The sequence below is a fragment of the Gopherus evgoodei genome, chromosome 24 (assembly GCF_007399415.2).
Source record: "Gopherus evgoodei ecotype Sinaloan lineage chromosome 24, rGopEvg1_v1.p, whole genome shotgun sequence".
Lineage (NCBI taxonomy): Eukaryota > Metazoa > Chordata > Testudines > Testudinidae > Gopherus > Gopherus evgoodei.
The window spans coordinates 6,882,682-6,901,655 of NC_044345.1; the positions used below are offsets into that span (position 1 = coordinate 6,882,682).

Sequence of the window (18,974 nt, forward strand, 5' to 3'; positions counted from 1 at the left end):
TGTAAATAGAAATGTGACCAGGGGGGTTATTTTTAATAGCAACAAAAACATTTGTGGTTCTTATGGAAACAGTTGCACTCCCCACCACCCCCCGCCCCTAGTCATTTTGGGAACCTAAACATAAAAGCGCAAGACCCAGGAAGAGAAATTGTCTAATGGGACTGGATTCTGAATTCCCTTGCACCCTTGGGTGCCAGAGATGAGAAACCATAGGACCACCCGTCCTCCTACTTCCGAGAACCTGAACTCAGCAGGGGCACAACGGAGGAGGGGACCAGGGGCCCCTCCTTGGCCCCTGACCACAGCCAGGTGGCACCCCAGCAAAACCTCTTCGCTTGGCCACATAGGGGTGGCTGGCACAAATTTATGTGGCATTGTGACCTCATGCACCAGGTTGCAATGCCACTCACTCAGATTTGACCTGGCCCCGCCTCCACCATAACGAAGGGGTGGCTGAAGCAAATGTGTCCCCCTGCCCCACTTTTTCAGTCCTTCCAGCATGGACCCGCCCCCGCCAAAAACCCAGAGAAAAAGAACCACACGCAGGACAAAAAGCCAGTCTCTGCCCAACCTGGGCTCAGGAGTGTTTTGAGGGGGTTTAGAAGGAGGTTGTTTTGTGGACGTTGACAGGGAGCTTCCCCCATTGGGGTGAGGAGGAGCAGAGGAGGAAGCACAAAGAGGCTCATCTGCACCACGCATCACATTGGCGACAGAAGGTGGATCGTGGGTCGACATCTCGATGGTGCAGGAGAGATGCTAGGGAGGGAGGGGCCGGGCTGGGGAAGGGTCCTGACTTCTGAAGGTGAAGGCAAGTAGCCAACGTTTGTTCGATTGGAGAAAGAGGGAGCCACTGGAGGGATGCAGAGAGGGGGCCAAGCAACAGGCCAGGAAACCATCTTTGCAACAGCCTCAGGAATGTCTCTGAGCGAGGCCACATGGCGTCTGTCCGGGCCAGAGAGGAGAAGGTTGCAGCAATTGAGATGCAGGATAAGAGCCTGCTTGGTCTGCTCCTCGTCAGGGCAGGGACTGTCCCTTGCTCTGTTCACGCAGTGCTCAGCGTGATGGGTGTCTAGGTGCCACCATCCGACAACAACCAGCGGTTGTCTGCAGCGTCTGTCCCAGGATATGAGAGAGACGAGGTGGGTGAGGTCATCTCTTCATTTGGATCCAGCTTCTCCCGGTGAAAGAGACAAAACTTTCATCTTCTTCAATCCAAATGCTTCTCTCTCTCACCAGCAGACGTTGGTCCAGTAAAGTCAAGGTTCTCAACCCTTTTCTCTCTGAGGGCCCCCCAAGATACTATTAAAAACTCATCTCTGCCACAACAACTGTACTTAAATGCCAGGACCAGCGTTAGGGGGTAGGAAGCAGGGCAACTGCCCAGTGCCCCACGCCACAGAGGCCCCCACAAAGCTAGTTGCTCAGGCTTCATGGTGGGGCTTCTGCTTTCTGCCCTGGGCCCCAGCAAATCTATGCTGGCCCTGCTTGCAGCCCCCCCCCCGAAATCTACTCACGGTCCCCCAAGGGACCCCGCACCCCTGGTTGAGAACCACTGCAATAAAGAATATTACCTCCCCCGCCTTGTCTCTCTCAACAATCACTAGAGGGAGGAGTACGTTCACCTGCAGTCCAGGGCCTGACCCCACCCTGCTGCACGCAAGTCCCATGGATGACAGTGGCGTTACACCAGCACCGCTGAGATGAGGATCGGGCCCCACGTCCTGCATCCAGTGCTGATTGAATGCACAGCCACTCAGCCAGAGGACAGGCACAGAGGGACAGCACCCTGGATTGCAATACACCCGAGACCTAGGGGGTTGGTAGTGAACGCATTGTTGGGACCAATTCTGATCTCACCGACCCAGGGCGAAATCCAGAGGGCCCCTATTGGCTTCAGTGGTGCTACCGTGTGAACAGAGCAGAGCTTATCGGGAAGTGCTCCAGGGACTGACTCGCTTTCCGGGTGGGTGCAGAGAGGGGTCACATGTAAGGGCGGGGGAGTCCCAGTGCTGGCCCATCTGGAGCACCTCGGCCCAAGGTGCGGGAAGACGATTTCAAGGCTGGGCGGTAAACGTAACAGGAGGGGTGGAAGGGGTTAAACTCCTAGTCCTGAGAGTGCTGGAGTCTCAGGGGAAGTGATCAAAGCTTTTAAATACCTCCATGGAAGCCATCTAAAGGAAGGATGGAATTAGCCTGGGTAAGGAGCAATGGCCCCAAGCGGAGGAAGGAACAGTTCGGTCTTTGCAGAGGGAGTTCTTTATCAGGACAGTTGAACAGCGTGCAGCCGTCCTCCCCCACAGCCTGGGGACGGGACCTCGGCCCTGCAGGGGCAGGGAATTCGGGGGGCGTGCAGGCTGCCGTTCTGCCTGAGGAGCATCACAGCCCCCCCTACTCTGCACTGGGGGAAATGGGGCACAGGGTGTACAAGGCGGTGTGTCCGTGTGTGCTGTGTTTCTGGATCAGGTACGCATCTCTGTGCATGGGAGCAGAAGTGGATCTGTGTGTGTGTGTACATTTCAGCTTGCTGTGGGCCACTGGCTCCTGCTGTGCGGTGACCAACTTTGTCCCACTGGCTGCAGTGCGTTGCCAGCCGTCCAGATTCCTGCCACAAAACACAGAGGCGAGCGCCAAGAAAGAAGCCCTCAGTCCGGGCTGACAGCATCCTGCCTGAGGGGCCAGGCTTTCCCCAGGATCCTGGCACAGGGTGGGTGGATTCTCCTAGACATTGCTCTGGGTGGAACCAGAGGGCAAAGTCTCAAGGGCTGTGCTGAATTTTGATCTAACAGAAAGTCCTTATTTCAAAGGTTGGGGGGGCTGGTGGAGAGCCGAGCTTGTGTGTTGCACTGCCCAGTACATCCCTGGACGGGACCTAGGATGACTAGATGTCCCGATTTTATAGGGACAGTCCTGATTTTTGGCTCTTTTTCTTATATAGGTTCCTATTACCCCCTACCCCCCTACCCCCGTCCCGGTTTTTCACACTTGCTGTCTGGTCACCCTAACGGGACCATCTGGGAAAGCAGCAACCCCGACTTTGGTTCTTGGTTGCCTGATGGGCCCTGGCTCTGGGGCGAGGGCTGGATGGCTCAGGGGGTGAGAGGGGCTGCAGCATCCATCCCCACTCGGTTACCCGTTGGGCCCCAGCCCGGAGCAGCAGTAGCCAGCAGCAGCGACAGTCAGGTGCCCTTGTTCTCGAACAGGTCGGGGTAGGTCCAGTTCCCCGGGGAGCCGAGCGCTGGTGAGGGTGGCTGTAGTTGGTGCTAATTGCCCCCAAGGGTGAACTGGCCCGTGGAGACTGCACACGAGATCTTAGCCCCTGGGCCCCATTTCTGACGACCTTGTGGGATGTCAACAAGAGGCAACCAATCACGAGCAGCTGCTCTTGAGCCGGGTAGGTCAGAAGCTGGTCCCGTCCCCAGGAGACCCGCCGTCCCCAGCCCAGGCCTGGATCCTCTGGAGGGTGTCTCAGTAAAGCCCATGTTGGAGATGGGATGAGCCCGTCCCATCCAGTCTGCTGAGGGGCCCCGCACTGGGAGCAACTCTTGTGCTCGATATTTCCCAGCTGCTGTTCAGGGTTCCTCAGGAGAGCCGCTCTGCCGTCGCCAAGATCTCACGGTCTGGAAGTCATCGCTGGGATCTAGCCTGGCCTCAGCTTTATCCGGGTGAGGCCCATTCGTACCCTCTCTTCCCTGGGCATGAGTCACCGAACGATGATGGCATTTTAGGTGTGGAATTCCAAGGAGATTAAGGGAGTCTGGGGCCTAACTCTCACTTCAGTGGGATTTGGGTGTCTGATTCCCATAGGTTCATGTGAAAATACTCATGCTATGAAGCACGCATCCCATTTGAAACCCTCCCTCTACGAGGGGCAGCCACACTGAATGACAGCCATTGCACTAAGAGGTGTGACAATGGATAGACGCGTACCCTCTGATAATCGCAGCTGCCATTAGCGGGGCCCCAGTTCTTGGGATTTTATTGGGTGTCTTGCGAGATTTGTCATTTTCCTTAAAGGCCCAGCTCCTGGAGTCAGGTGATGATGAGTTCTCAGCTTTTATTTCAATAAGAAAAGACTTTTCCTAACTCTCATTGTTGCAGAGAAAAGCTGAAACATGTAACTCCCCAAAGGGCTGTAAACCCAGAAAGGAAAAAACAAGATCCCTGACTTCATTATTTTTTTTCAATCTCATGATTTTTTGAAGGCCTGTCTCCTGGCGTTGGGGGCTGGCAATGCTGCACCCGAGCTAGCTGGGAACCTTACAATAGCCTCAGGGTTATCAATACCATCCTCCTTCTCTGAAAGCATAGGCCTCTGCCACCTGGGCTAATGAAGAATCCTCACTGCAGTGTGGCATCTAAGCACAGAGCGAGCAGTTCTCAGTTCTTTCCAGCAGAGAGCCGTGGTGCACCCACATTTGCAATGATGCTTCCCCCATGCAGCTGGTTCTTTGATTATAAAATGTCCCAAAGGGATTCAGTGTTAGATTTAAGAACAGAGCCACCCTTAAAACCAGAACTGCCGGAGGCGTGGTCAATATTTAAGGTGGAGGTAAAAGGCTTATACAGCAATTGACTTTTGGTCTCTACTATTTTTATGCAGGGAGGCAAGGACGCCTTAAAAAGTCCTGGGACTCTCAGGACAGCTCAGATGCTCAGAGGAAGAGGAGGTCTTCTGAAGAAGTAAAGCAGGGGAGCTTCCACCTCAAAGGAAGGAACTAAGGCAGGATGGGGTCTGTTTATGGAGGCTGGATGAGCAGGTAAGGAGGGATAGTCCCTGAGCTTCTTTGTAGGTTTTAGATATGGTGGGGTAGGGAAGAGAAAGACCTGGCATCTGATGTACAGGGACTTCAGTCAATCTGTGGAACTCACTGCTGTAGGAGGTAGCCCCAACCCCTGCTCAGTTTATTTTTGTGGCTTGCTGTGTCCATAGGCTACAGCCATTCATCCCTCACTTTACAGCTAGAGGGATAGCACACCCAGTGAGTCAAGGGCAGAGCCTGGAATAATCTATCTGAGCAACTCACGTCTGCAATGCATGTATCTCACAATACCCTGGAGGCAGAGCGGTGCTTTTCTTCCCATTGCACAGATGGGGAAACTGCAGCACAGAGCAGCTAAGAGACTCGCCCAAGGTCACACAGAGAGGCTGTGTCAGAGCAGGGAGTGAGCTAGTGTCTTAATCACTGGACCATCCTTCCTCCTGTGCTCTCTGCCTCGCAGCCTGTGTCCTGTTCACTGGCCCATGCATGGAAGCCGTGCGAGCTCAGATAACATGGTTAATCAGATCCTCAGGTTTCAGGGCAGCGAGTGACCACCTGCTGGGGTCAGGCGGGGATTCCCTGCTTCCTCACCTCCCCATGTTCCGCCCGCACAGGGCATCCAGGTGCAGTGTGGAATGTTTTTACTTCCTTTGTCTGGAGCATCAGGTCTCGGCCATTGCCGGAGGCAGGGATGCCAGACGTGACAAGCCGACAGTCTGATCTGCCGGGGCAACTCCTCTCTTCTGCCTCGCCCAGCTCCTACTTACTGGGTGTTACCAGGCAGCTGGGGTCAGAAAAGTGACAACAGATGTCCCTTCTTATCCAGACATCGGCGTGCGAGTGTGTGCACGTGTGGGGATGCGTGTGTGTGTACCGTGTGGTGTATGTGTGCACATGTAGAATCAGAGCTCCTTTAGTGACATGGATGAGTACTTATCCTGCTAGCCCCCTGGAGCATCTCAGCTCTGGGGGAGGGAGCTGGCATTTGTCTATTCCCATTAGCCCAGCCCAGCTTCAGGATCAGGGTGGATTCAGTTCTGGCTTAGCCCCTCGGGGTCAGGGTTACGCACAGGATGGCACGTAAACCACACAGAGCGTGGCGTGGTTCTTATGAGCCTGGGAGAAGGTGTGGGCTGGTGGGTTAGAAAGACCGTCCTTTTACTTGGCAGCCAAGCCAGCCAGACTGAGCATCTGAGACATGATGAACGTGGGTCACGCCCGCTGTTGAGGCCATCCCACCACCCCCCAAGAGCAGAAGGATGCTCCCCAGCAGTCTGGGTTGCAAGGCAGGGGATCCCAACCGTTCACAGGGAATTTTTAGAACATTAATTGGACACACACGCTGGCCAGGTGCAAATGCTCGGTCCTGGCCCACAGAGCGTAACGTGAGGGCCCTAAACAGACCAAAACCAGGGTGAAGGGAAAGAAGGTAAAAATCAGGGGACGATTAATAGCTAATACGGCCACTTAGAAGCTCCTGATCCAAAGCCCATTGAAATCACGGCAGATCAGTCGTACCTTGGGCTCTGGATTGACTCTAGGACACAGGACCATGGGGGTGGCTTCCCTTTAAATCTCACTTCTCATAAGGTTTGCAGGAGAAGTGAGTTTTATGAGGGATTGGAAGTGAGGGCCAAAGGACAGTGGCAGTTTTGTGGATAGTGCCTATTATGTAGGGGCAGCCTAAAAGTCTGAGCGCATGCTCCCGTCTCTCCCTCTGGGGGCTGGTGCAGCGAACGGATAAAAGCCGCTACTGTTGCTAGCTAGTGGAGTTGCAGCTATAGCGTGAGACTGTGCTGCAGCTCCTAGGTTTGATTTTGCTGTGACCTGTGGTTGGCATCAGTTCTGGAACGGGATGGGACGTGGAAGGAAACCGGTCCACACCAATGTATTCGCACTGTTGCCGTGGCAAGGACACAAATGCACCGAGAAGGGACCATCAGTGAAGCGAATTCAGCTCACTTCTGCATCAGGAGGTGGGAGCTTCCCTGCCCTGAACCTGGTGCCCATCACAACGCCTGTCCCTGCGAGATGAAAGGGGCAGCCATGCCTCTGGCATTGCTTGGAGCAGAGGGGCCGTGGAGGGGCCACGGATTAAGCTAGAGCAAGAGACTGTGCCCACGAGGAGCATACGACGCAGGAATCCCACGCTCCATGTCAGGCCGAGATTGAGCACCACACTGCACGCGGGGACCTGTTCGCTGGCGGCCCCTGCATGGCCTGAGGCTGCCCCAAGCTGAGTTGGTCGGCTCCACAATGTCTCCTGGTGCTCAGATGGCGACCCAGATAGTGTCCGCTGGCCTCCTAGCTTGGGATGTGGCCTTCCTTGCCTGCATTCCTTCTCCGCTAGCTCCCTTCACGTTCCTGGTAAATGTAGTGAAACTTCCCCTGACAGCCTGGAAGGCCCAGCTCTAGCCAGGATGGCTAGCAGAACTGGGGCCAGATCCTCAGCTGAATCTGAATCTGCATGGGTGTAAATGACAGCACAGGCTGCCGGGCAGCAGAGCAGGAGACCCAGGGAGTTTCTGCGAGCCGATGTTTGTCTCTGAGCCTGACTCTGGTCACACTTAAACTGGGGTAAATCCAGAGTGACACCATTGTCAGTAGGTCAGAGTCTCAGCTGATGTATATTGGCTGCAGCTTTCTGGACATCAGTGGAGCTGCACCAGTTTACACCAGCTATGGATCTGGCCCAATATGGATTTAAACTGGTGTAACAGAGAAGAGAATCAGGCCTCTTCTTTTTACCTTCAGCATCCAGGCGGCAGAACAGAAGCCTCTAGAGGCTTCTGCGTCCATTTAATTAGACAGCTGCAGAACGTAAGTTGCAACAGTGTTTCCTCTTTCTCAGAGGCCAGATTCTTTTAGCTAATTGGATGAGTTCTACTCAGACCCTGTGCTACCGTCCTGAGCTGTTTAACCCAGGAGCAGCTGGACTGCAGGGGCATGCGAGCAACGGCATTGCAGGGGCATGTGAGCAGCGGCGAAAGGGCTGGTGCCTGAGCACAGAATGGAGGTACACGGGAAATGTTCTGGCATTGACTTCCTAGTGGGAGTCCTGCTATGGGGCTAGGAGTCAGTGCGTGGTGAAGGGAGGCATGTTGCGATACAACATCAGCAGCCATTTGGGACACTTGAACGGTTTGTGGTTTGGGTTGTGAGACGCAGAGATCTCAGCTCCACGTTGAGGCATGAACCAGTGCGGGCCCAGGGGTGCGTCTCAGGCTGGGAGCAGATGAGACGCTGAAGAAGGTGCCTTCTCCAGAGGAGTTCAGGGCCAAGGGCCGCAGCTACCTAATTCCAACCCTGCCGAGGCAGTGGAGCGGCTCCTGGGAGCTCTCTCGAACAAGCCGACCTTTCAGACCACGGCTCGACGCTCCTGCAGCTCCTCGTCCAAGCCGGGGGAAACAATAATAAACACAGAGCACGAGAGAGTTCATCTGTGTCAACAGCGCTTGAAAAGACCAGCAACCTTCAGCCCTCTTGGCTTGCACCTGGCTTCCGGCTGGGATCTGGGCTTTGCCACGAGTTCACTGCTAGAGACCATTGCACGAAGCTGAATGAGATCTAACAGGGGTACCTCGGGGGGATAGAGGGAGGGTTCGGTTGGGATAAGAGCCCCAGGAAGTCAATCTGAGGCTCTGAATTTAAGACTTTAATCTGAATCAGAATTAGAATCTGAATCTACTCTGAATCCAAACTTCTATTCTGACCATGAATAATTTCCAAAGGGTAGAGGTGCATTCACCAGCCCTGGCAATTGTAAAATTGGATGTTGTTCTAAATACATGCTCGAGTTCAAACAGGATTTAATACAGGGCAGTTTTCTGCCCTGTGTTATACGGGAGGGCAGATGAAAGAATCAGAGTGGTCCTGTCTGGCTTTAGAAGCTAGGATCTGGTAATCAAAGACACACATCTTAAATTGAATCTGAATGAATCAAATTTGAATCCTGCATCTTAACTGGAATACATTTAAAATGAATTGTTGCTGGAGTCAGAACTTGATTCTTAGTCTTCATTTGAATACATCTCATTTGAAGTTTACTTTGAATAAATGTAATCTGAATTTTACTCTGGAGTTGGATTTTTAGATTCTGATCCTGTACACGTTTCCACAAGAGCTTCGTTTATATACGTGGACATTCCCATTGAAACGAACGAGACTGTAAAATTAAATGGGCGTAAGAGTTTGCAGGGCCAGCCCTTCATCTTAATTTGAACTTTAATCATTTGAGTCAGCATTTTAATACATTTGAGCTGAATCTTAATCTGAACTGTAATTAGAATTGCAGGATATTTTAATATGAGTTTTAGAGCTAAAACGTCAAGAGTGCCTAAGTGATTTGGAGCCTATATTACATTGGTATTTAAACTCCTAAATCAGTTAGGTTACATCTACACGGCAAAGCAAATCCTGTGGCACTGAATCTCAGAGCCTGGATCAATTGACTTGAGCTTGCGGGGCTCAGGCTGCAGGGCTACAAATAGCAGTGTGGACGCTCCCATTTGGGCTGGAACCCGGGCTCTGAAACCCAGTGAGAGGGGATGATCTCAGAGCCCAGGCTCTAGCCGGAGCAGGAGCGTCTACACTGCTGTTTTTAGCCATGCAGCCTGAGCCCCACGAGCCTGAGTTTTCCTTTGCAGTGTAGACGTACCCTCAGGTGCTTTTGAAAACGTTGCCCTGAGTCAATTTAATTGGCATCTGACTCACTCCTTGACCAGACTGATTTTAACCCAGCACCCTGAGCTCCGGATCCCACATTTGCTGGGCTCTGGCTGCAGGTGCTTCCCCGAACAACCGAGCAATGCAACCGCCTCAGCTCCCTGGGCTGCCTTTGGGGCCCCATGCTGCCGCCAGCTCTTGCTGGGGGAAACACGGAGCCTTGAACTTGGGGCTCGGTGGGCGGATGTGCGAATCCTCCTGGAATGTCTGCGCTGGTTTCGTCCGCCACCAGAGACCTTGGATAGGGGGTCGGATTCCCTTTAAGCAGAGCTTTTCCGGTCTCCTTTGCACAGCGACTTTTCCCCCAGTGCTGCCTGTGGCTACTGGCCGTGTTCCTCCAGTCTGAAAATACCCCTTGCCCTTGACTGGGCTGGGCTGGCTTTCCCAGGCTGCTGGCTGAAGGAATGCTGTGGAAGATGCACCCTCTCCAGCTGGTTAACCCCTGGGGCCTTGGCCGGCTCCTCTGGTTGGCGTGTGCGGAGGATCAGGAGTTTCACCCCGCATTTCCCAGGCTGAGGATGCTGCAGAGGCAGCTCCGGGCCAGACACCGTGGGCAAGGCGCTGGGGCTGCATCCAGCCCTCCCTTGGCTGCAGCAGGAGTCTCAGGCCCCGGTCAGCATTACCCCAGACACTGGCCGACAACTTGATGACGGCCCCTAACGCATGACGTGGCCTGGCCCAGCCCAGGTTTACTCTGCAGTCACCCGCACAGCTGGCTGCTCTTGACATCCCCTCGCTGTGTTTGCTGCCTCCCCGGTGCCATTTGTGCCACCTGGATGTGAAACCGCATGCTTCTTTGCCCGCCGCCCCTTAAACCCAGCCTGCATGTTGTGACCGCCCTGCTCGAGTCATCCCGGAAGCCGGATCTCCTCTCTGTTCCTGGGGAGTCCAGAAAAGGGTCAGGAATTCCAGACCCCAAACACCAAATAATAGACTGGGAAGGGCCCTAGGCCTAGATCTCCCATCGCCACCCTGATATGTGACTGATTGCCACTTCTCTGACGCTGCTTCTACCAGGATTTCACTGGGAATGGCCTCTCCACAGACCCCTCGCTTGTGATCGCACTAGCCACGGCCAAGCTCCCGGAGCTGACACTGCTGGGTCGATGGAAGGATTCCTCTGTTGACCCAGCTCCAGCCTCTCGAAGAGTTGGGGGGAAACCTCTTCCCTCGCTGGGGGACAGTCTAGACTATGGTGCTACAGCTGCTGTGCTGGAGTGTGCTGCTGTGGGGTGGATGTACCACTCATCCTGCTGTCCCTGGGGCCGAGACACGGGCTGAGGGTGCTGTCAAGGAGCAGGTGTCTTGGAAGAAGGACGGGCACTGATTTACTGTTCTATTTCCTGTGGTCTCGTCTAGCTTCCCCCCACCCGGTCTTTCGTCTAGTCACCGTGATGATGCCTCACCCGTATTTTATGTCTGGAGAGTGCCATGTGCTTTGCAAAGGAGGGCGATAATCTTAGCCCCATTTTAAAGAGGGGGAAAACTGAGTCACGGAGCAGGGCTGGGACTTGCCCGAGGTCATTCGGCAGTAGAGCTAGGACTAGAAGGCAGGTCTTCTGGCACGCTAGCCGTGAGGGCGTGATGCACTCCTGCTCTCTTGGGAGGAGCAGTTGGCTTTGTAACGTCCAGCCAGCCAGGGACAGGCCGCAGCTCCCCCTCACTGCACTGGAGCTGCGGCCCCCTCCCGCAACCCCTGGGCGAAGATGTGCTGTCCAGACTGGCCCTCACTCGGTTATGTTAACAGCCGCCCCCGGCTGACTCAGGGTTCACGAGCAGTTCGGCTTCCCGTTTTCGTGCTGAAAGGAGCGAGGGGGCTCTTCCTGGAGAGGAGCGGGGCCTTTGAGCATGGACGAGCGGGTCGGAAAGACGATGAGTCGCTATTTCGCTGTTTGGAGGAGAAGAAAGAGACAGAGTGAGAAGATGCTGGGCCAATTTCTGTGAACTCATTGTCCTGGAGAAGAGTGGATGACTCAGGAGGCAGCAATGGAGTATAACTAGGGCACTGTTTCAAATGGGAGCCCCCATTCAGATAGTTCTGGGGTGCATGGGCAAGGGGGGGTCTTTGCTGGTCTTGGTTTGTGCCCCCCTCCAGAGTATTGGTAGGTCTGTATGCTCTGTTGTGGTGTCTGACGTTGGACGTGGTCTCCCCCCCCAACCCCGCTTTCAATTTTTGGCAGTGACGCCCGCGGGAATTGGGAATATGGGACCTTTTCATCTCCAGGGTGCTGGTTCGTCTCCAGTGCTGATCAAGGAGTGTGGCGGGACTGGGGTAGGGAGCTGCTTGCTACTCGGATGCCAGGTCAAACCCCTCCCTCCCCGCCCCAGGTGGCTTGGGAATGGGAGGTGGCTCAAGGCTCTGGGTTCAAATCCAGCCTGGGCTGCTAGCAACACAAAATCGTGACCAAAGTGTTACTGAGTTGGAGGTGCTTTTCTGAGTGCTGCTTCGAACGCCAGAGTCCTCGAGGGGTTTGTTAATGTAGGGTTGCTCATGGGCATATCGGTTTGTTGTCTTCTGGTTGCTCCTGGGTGTTGGGGCTGCCTATACAGGCTTGTTGTTGGAGAGTTACCCATGAGTACAGGAGCAGCATGTGCAGGTTTATTATGGTAGGGTTGATGGGGCAGGATGCTTTGCTTTTATGGTTTCCCAAACTCCAAGGCCAAGAGGGACCTTGTGATCCTCTAGTCTGATTTGGTATTGTAGGTTGCTGTTGAGCGCTGGGGCATTGGCGCTGGTGGAGGAACAGGGCATCCTAGCCACAAGGCAAGAAAGCATCGCTGCTCTTGCTTTGGGTAAAATCTGTACAACAGATTACACGGGCCAATAGCAGAGACGCATGGAGGAGGCTGGCCAGCCCGGAACAGCCACTGAGTCTTAGCAGCTGTGAGGTGTTGGGATAAGGGGGGCTGTCCAGGAGAGTGAGGGGTTAATGGAGACCGAAGGGAGCAGGGCATTGGAGCAGCAGGGTGGGCACCTCCTCTTGCTAATGGCAGCGTCTCTGGTTTCTCTCCAGGCTTTGCGTGCCTGGACTGACCCTGGCTCTGGCCCTGCTGATGGCCCAGCTCTGCCAAGGCAGCAGGAAGGTGAGTCACCAGACCAAGGATCTTACAGCTGGGCAGGGGGGCGGGTTGGTGGGGTGGGGGAGCAGCTTGGGAAGCACGAAGCTTGTCCGTGAGTGATCTCACCAGCCCCAATGTCACATGTGCATCACCACTTCCTGGAGTCACAGGCCTCATCACCAGCTAAAAAAGCATCAAGGAACTTGGCTGGGGCATCTCTCTTGGGGTCTGCTGCTGGGCTAACAGGGATACACCCCCTCTCCTGGAGCCAGGCTGGCCCCGCAGGGCTAACAGGGATAGATCCTGGCCCCCTCCCCCGGAGCCGGGCTGGGACGCTAGGCAGGGTTGGTGACCAGGGCCGCCCGGGGGGGGGGGGCAAGAGGGGCAATTTGCCCCACCCCCGGGCTCCACAGGGGCCCCCACTAGAGTTTTTGGGGGCCCCTGGAGCGGGGTCCTTCACTCACTCCGGGGGGCCTGGAAAACTCTTGCAGGGCCGGGCCCCGGAGCTTCTTCCTCTCCTGGTCTTCACCGGTGGGGGGGTCCTTCCACTCCGGGGTGGAAGGACCCCCCGCCAGCGAATTACAGACAAAGCGGGACCTGCCGCCTAAGTGCAACCCAGTCTTCGGCGGTAATTCAGCGGCGGGGGGCCCTTCCGTTCCGGGACCTGCTGCTGAAGTGCCTTGAAGACCCACGGCGGGGACCCCTGCCACCAAATTACCACCGAAGAGTGGGCTGCACTTCGGCGGCGGATCCCGCTTCGGCGGTAATTCGCTGGCGAGGGGCCCCCGCCGCGGATCTTCGGGCACTTCGGCGGCAGGTACTGGAACGGAAGGGCCCCCCGCCGCCGAACAGGGCTGGCTCTAGACATTTCACCATGCGAGGGACGCCCTGCTGCTTGCCGGTCCCGCGACTCCGGTGGACCTCCCGCAGGCGTGCCTGCGGATGCTCCACTGGAGCCGCGGGACCAGCAGACCCTCCACAGGCACGCCTGCGGGAGGTCCACCGGAGCCGCCTGCCGCCGATTGCCCCAGGCCCCCGGAATCCTCTGGGCGGCCCTGTTGGTGACCTGGAGACCTTTCTCCTGGAAAGCATTGGGGAGGTGCCCCTAGGGGGCGCTCTCCCTTCTGTGGGGGTGACGCCAAACGTGCTGGCTGCACCTGGTCAATCACAATCTCCTGGTGCTTTTTGGGGGGTTGTACTGGCCAGTCCCAACTGGAGGTAGATGGTGTTTCTCCCCATGACCCTCCCTTGGGGCTGGGTATGTTGTACTCCAGCACTGCATTGCCTGGGGGTGTTGCTGTGGGCTGTTAAACAGCTGCCATGTTCTGCCCCAGAAGTGGCTAAAAATCATGCAAACCAGGAGCAAGTGGGAATGGTGGGGCAGGGATAACTCCCTGGGGCCTGATTTTCAATGATGCTGAGGCTTCTTTATGCCATTCAGGCAAGAAACATTCCCCTGAGAGTATCAGAGGGGTAGCCGTGTTAGTCTGGGTCTGTAAAAGCAGCAAAGAATCCTGTGCTTCTGACGAAGTGGGTATTCACCCACGAAAGCTCATGCTCCAAAACATCTGTTAGTCTATAAGGTGCCACAGGATTCTTTGCTGCTTTTACATTCCCCTGAGAAAGCCCTCATCCCAGGGCCTCCCTGGCATAAGCATCCGGCGCTCACCCTGCTCCCAGCCCCCTGCATAGGGGGTGGATCTGGGATGTTGCTCGAGCGCATTGTGCTCTGACTAGTCTCTGCTTCCCCCAGCCCATATCAGGCTGTGAGAAGCAGAGCATGAGTTAGAGCAACCTCAGGGCTGCTCTAAATTACACCGAGGGCCAGGCAAGGCCTTGTGTGCAGGGGTCACAAGTGTAGTGGAAACTCACAGTGTTGCCACAGCACCTGGGGGCGGGGGGTCTCCTTGGTCAGGACTCCTGGGTTCTATTCTCAGCTGTGAATGGGGAGTGGGGTCTATCTGTTAAAAGAAGGTGGGTGAGGAGTCAGGACTCCTGGGTTCTATTCCCAGCTGGGAGTTGGGGGAGATGGGGTCTAGTGGACAGAGTAGGAGGGGTGCTGGGAGTCCGGACTCCTGGGTTCCATTTCTAATGCTGGAAGGGAGTATAGTGTAAGAGTCAGAGCACCTCCCCACCCACCCGATCCCATCCCTGGAGGAACAAGTAAAGCTCAGGTCCTAGGTTAACCAGTAGCAGAGGAAGGTACAGAAATAAGTGGGAGAAAGAGGCTTAAGATTCGTACCGGATTCTGCCCTGGGATTTGCATACACCATGGGAGCTGTATGCACGCGACACCGAACAGGGATGGGAGTGCACTAAGTGAGCGAGGTGGGCAGGTTCTCTGGCAAAAGGCCTCTTCCTTTCACCAGATTCTCCGTCTGGGGGGCTGTGCGGGCAGCCTGCATGTCAGGGCTGCCTGTGGGCTGGAGGAGAGGCCGGGGCAGGGGCGACGTGTGTTAAAACACAGCATCACATCACGGACAAAGTCCATGAGAAGCGGGATGCGGGGGGAGGGGAGCTTCCGAACCACCGTCATCGAGGAAATTCCCAAAGAGCCGAGCCAGCACGCAGTGTTCTCCCATGTTGCAGTGAGCCCTGGCGGGGGCAGGAGCAGCATCTTGTCCGTGTTAGGCGTTTACAGCCCGTGGAAATTAGCAGCAATCTGGGCTGAGGGCGAAGCCAAGCGCTCTGCGGGGTGGGGTGGTTCTGCATGTGTTTATCCAGGGCAGCATTGCTAACCTGGCTGTGTGTTGCAAAACGGAGCTTTCCCTGGCTCCGCCGAGCAGTTCCCATTCCCCCCTCCCCAGCCCTTCCTGCACCAGTGTCCTTAGGCACCAGAGGCCCCTGCGCAAAAGCCAAGTCGTGAGCCGACGTTCACCCTTTGCCCTGCACGTTGTGCCCAGTCAGTGAGCGCCACACACAACAGTGCTGATCTGCTGGTGTTCTGCGCCCACTTGGGCACAAGGCCGCACAAAGTGCCAGAAGTCAGAGGATCGGGCCCTCCGCTTGGGGAGTTTGGGATTTGGAGCGGCGGGCCCTGCTGCTAGGAGTGTGCGGCCGAGGCTTGGGGACAGCGCAGCAGGGGCTCCGGGCGTCACTCAACAGCTGGCTGTCATCCTGCCTGGAAGCCCCCCCGATGCAGCCATCTCTTTCACACATGGTCTCAGCGTTCAACTGTTACTGACTCAGGGCAGGGCAGGGGCGAGCACTCTGGAGGTGAAAGGCTCCCTATCTTGTTCCAAGCCCTGAAGTCAACCAGATCCTTGCATGCAGAAGCAACCCAGAGAAGAGCTGATTAATAATCCAATAAAACAATCCCTAGCTCATCTCACCAGCAGATCTCAAAGCGCTTTGCAAAAGGGGTCAGTATGAGTCCCCACTTTTTACAGCGGGGAAACCAAGGCATGGCCCGGGGCCGTGACTTGCCCCAGGTCACCCCGCAAGCAGGGCGTAGATCCTGCATGCCAGGCCAGTGCTCTGCCTACTACGCCACAGGATTATGGTAGCATTGAAAGCCCCCAACTGGGCACTGCAGAGATACAGAGTGCAAGACAGTCCCTGCCCTCTTGCTCACAGTCTGAACAGCCAAAGGGGAAACTGAGGCACAACAGCCAGCAGGTCAGTGACAGAGCTGGGGCTAGAATGCTGTAAGCAGCTGCCCAGAGTCTTTGTGTGAAGGGGCAGCAGGGCTGTATCCAGGCCTGCCCCCACTGCTTATACTGCGCTGGCAGCTACGCTTCTGAGTGCAGGAAAGGCTCTGAGGCATCGTGGGCCTGAGCCCCAGCAGGCGTAAATCAGCTTTGCTCCAGATCGACTCCAGTCAAACGGCGCCCGTTGACGCCAGCAGCAGACTTGGCCCTCGGCTCTCAGCCTGGCTGTGTTGTTCCTTAAGGTGCTGTTGTTCTTGGAGAGGAAGGAGAGGGGGCCCCAAATCTTTTGAAATCTCATTCCCTCCACCCACCTCCACTGCTTCTCCGGGAGCAGATGAAAGTGCCGGGTGCAGGGCGGCTGGGTCCCTGGCGTGGAAATCCCGGCCTGGCCTGCTGGCACTTTCCAGCGTCCCTGGACATGAAAAGAAAAACGTGAGAAATTTCTGATGCAGACACAGGGGCCTGGATGGGCTCGTGGGGGGAGGCTGTTTGACGGGGGCTCTAGATTACTGGGTTGAATGCAGCCTGGAGTGTTACTGGGGAACAGTCATTACACCCATCTGGCAGCTGTTTGCCATTGGCCTGCATGGAATGAGTTGCTAGCTCTCAGCCTAGGACCAGTGTTGCATAGGGGCTAGAATAGTGGCGTAGGACTCAGGAGACCCAGGTTCTACCCCTGACTGTCCCTTGCTCTGCCTCAGTTTCCCCATCTGCCAAATGGTGATGAGATCCTGACCTGCTTTGCACTGTGCTTTGAGATCTCCTGATGAAAAGCACTCTACAAGCGCCAGAGGTCATTGATGCTTCCTCTGGAGATGCTGAGCCTTAGCAGAATCTCCGTTCGATGACTGAGCTATAAAAAAATACATAGCCCCCCGCCCCGGTGAAGCTAGTGGGCTGCAGCCTGGCTGGCTGGCTGTCTGGCCACTAGAGCAGAGGTGTGGGAGGTATGTTTGGAGGGGGCAGTGGCAGTGCTCTGCTTTGCACTGAGTGGGTTTAACAGCCCTCCCCATGATACCTGTGCCTTTAGTAAAATCCAGCCAAGCACTATCTGTCTCTGAGGCACTCCTGAACCAGGCCAAATATTTTGGCAATCGATGAGCACGTTCGTTTTCTTAATTTCCTTTTTTGGCTAACGATGAGCCCTCCAGGCCAGGGGCCTTTGAGATGTTGTAGCGAGGAGGAGCGAACAGCTGGGCAGCGATAAAGTCCCCAGCCTGCCCCACAGCTGGGCCCGCCCCGCCTGGCGTGGGATTGTCCCTCTGTCTGAGGCACCCAGGAGAGGCCAGGCCAGGCAGAGCCAGCTGAGGTGGGGGCGGGTACAGGGAAGGGCCCTGCGTTAAGCAGCAAGGAAACAAAAGGAAATGCTGACTGAGCAGGTCTGTGCCCCTCAACCCAGCTGGCTTCCCTTCAGCCCCGTCTTTTGGCTTCTCTTCCCCCTGCTCTGGTCTCTTCCCAGGTACCAACTGTCCTGCTGCCGGATCCAGGAGGCTCTATTTGCCCAGATCTTTCCATCTGTCCCAGCCCCAGAGACCTGGGCCGAAGCTGCCCCTTGGGCACCCAATGCCACCCCTGAGCCCCGGCTGCTGGATCAGGCGTTACGCTGTGTAGAGGGGGTGAAGCCCCTGGTTAGATGCTCATGGGGGGAGGTGGGGGCCTGAGCCCACCCCAGCGGAGTGGATGTCCTCTGCTGTTAAGGGCCATGGCCAACCGGAGGGTGTGAGCGCCCAGCTGGTGCGGCAGCATCACCTCGGCCTGGAGCTGGGGACAGGTCCCTCCTGAGGGAGCCCCCCGGTGACCAGGCCATCTCCTTGTGCCCTTGCAGGTCCCTCAGCGGACATCTCGGCAGGTGCCCGAGGAGGATGAAGCTGGAAACCAAGTGGCGGGTGCCTGGAGCAGCTGGGGCCCATGGTCATCCTGCTCCCAGCCCTGTGGGGTGGGGGTCTTGGAAAGGGTCCGCACCTGCCTGCCTCCCTATCAGCGAGCCCCCTGGGGGGGCCCTCATGGCCCACACACGTATGCCCAGCCCCTGTACCCAGAGGAACAGCCCAATCCTTACCCGCCCAGGCCGTCCTACCCCCTTCACACTGATGGGGAGTCGAGGGCGCCTCTTTCCCCACCGGGGCCTGCCCTCCCCCTCCACCATGGCTCTGCCCTCCCCCTCAACAGCGGGTCTGCCCGCCCCCTCCACAGCGGCCCCGGCCACACCCGGGCGGCCCCCCCTCCCGCCCGCTATGGGCCCCAGAACAGGTACATCCGCCACGAGTCCTTCCCCTCCGAGCAGCTGCCTTTGTCCCCGCTGCGGGACGCCTCCTCCCCGCACTCCAGCCGCAGGAGGGACCCAGCCCTCGCCCCCGGTGCCCCAAGGCAGGAAGAGGACCCGTCTGGCAAAGCAGGCGCCTCCAGCCGCGGCCTGACCCACTCTTCGCGTCGGCTGCGCCACCCGGATGCCTCCGCCACCTCCAGCCCAGAAAGGCCCTTCAGACGCAGCAGCTCGGCACCGGCACGGCTGCCTGCCCAGGGCTCACTCCCCCTCTTCAAACCTGAGCGGCGGGGCAGCCACGAGGCGGGCGGTGCAGCCCGCAGCTCCCGACATGGTGCCCTCGGGTCCAAGGGTGGTGTCCCCGACGCAGGAGTCCCGCGCCGCCAGGAGGTGAGAGCCAGGGTCCCCTGTGGCACAGCTTGGGCTCGCGACCTGGGTGGGGTGGGAGGCGAGAGAGAGGGAACTGGCTGGCTTGGGGTGTTGGGTCACGTGACGGGTGTGCAGGGGTCCCAGCAC

At 56.7% G+C, this 18,974-nt stretch overlaps 1 protein-coding gene across 1 annotated transcript in view; it reads left to right on the forward strand.

Moving 5' to 3' along the window:
• ADAMTSL4 (ADAMTS like 4) overlaps window positions 1-18,974 on the forward strand; it is a 57,865-nt gene that overhangs the window by 11,494 nt on the left and 27,397 nt on the right. The window contains 4 exon segments of the mRNA XM_030542010.1: window positions 4,601-4,757; window positions 12,500-12,569; window positions 18,021-18,808; window positions 18,810-18,848. Of these exon segments, the coding sequence (XP_030397870.1) occupies window positions 4,726-4,757; window positions 12,500-12,569; window positions 18,021-18,808; window positions 18,810-18,848 (929 nt within the window). The 5' untranslated portion in view covers window positions 4,601-4,725.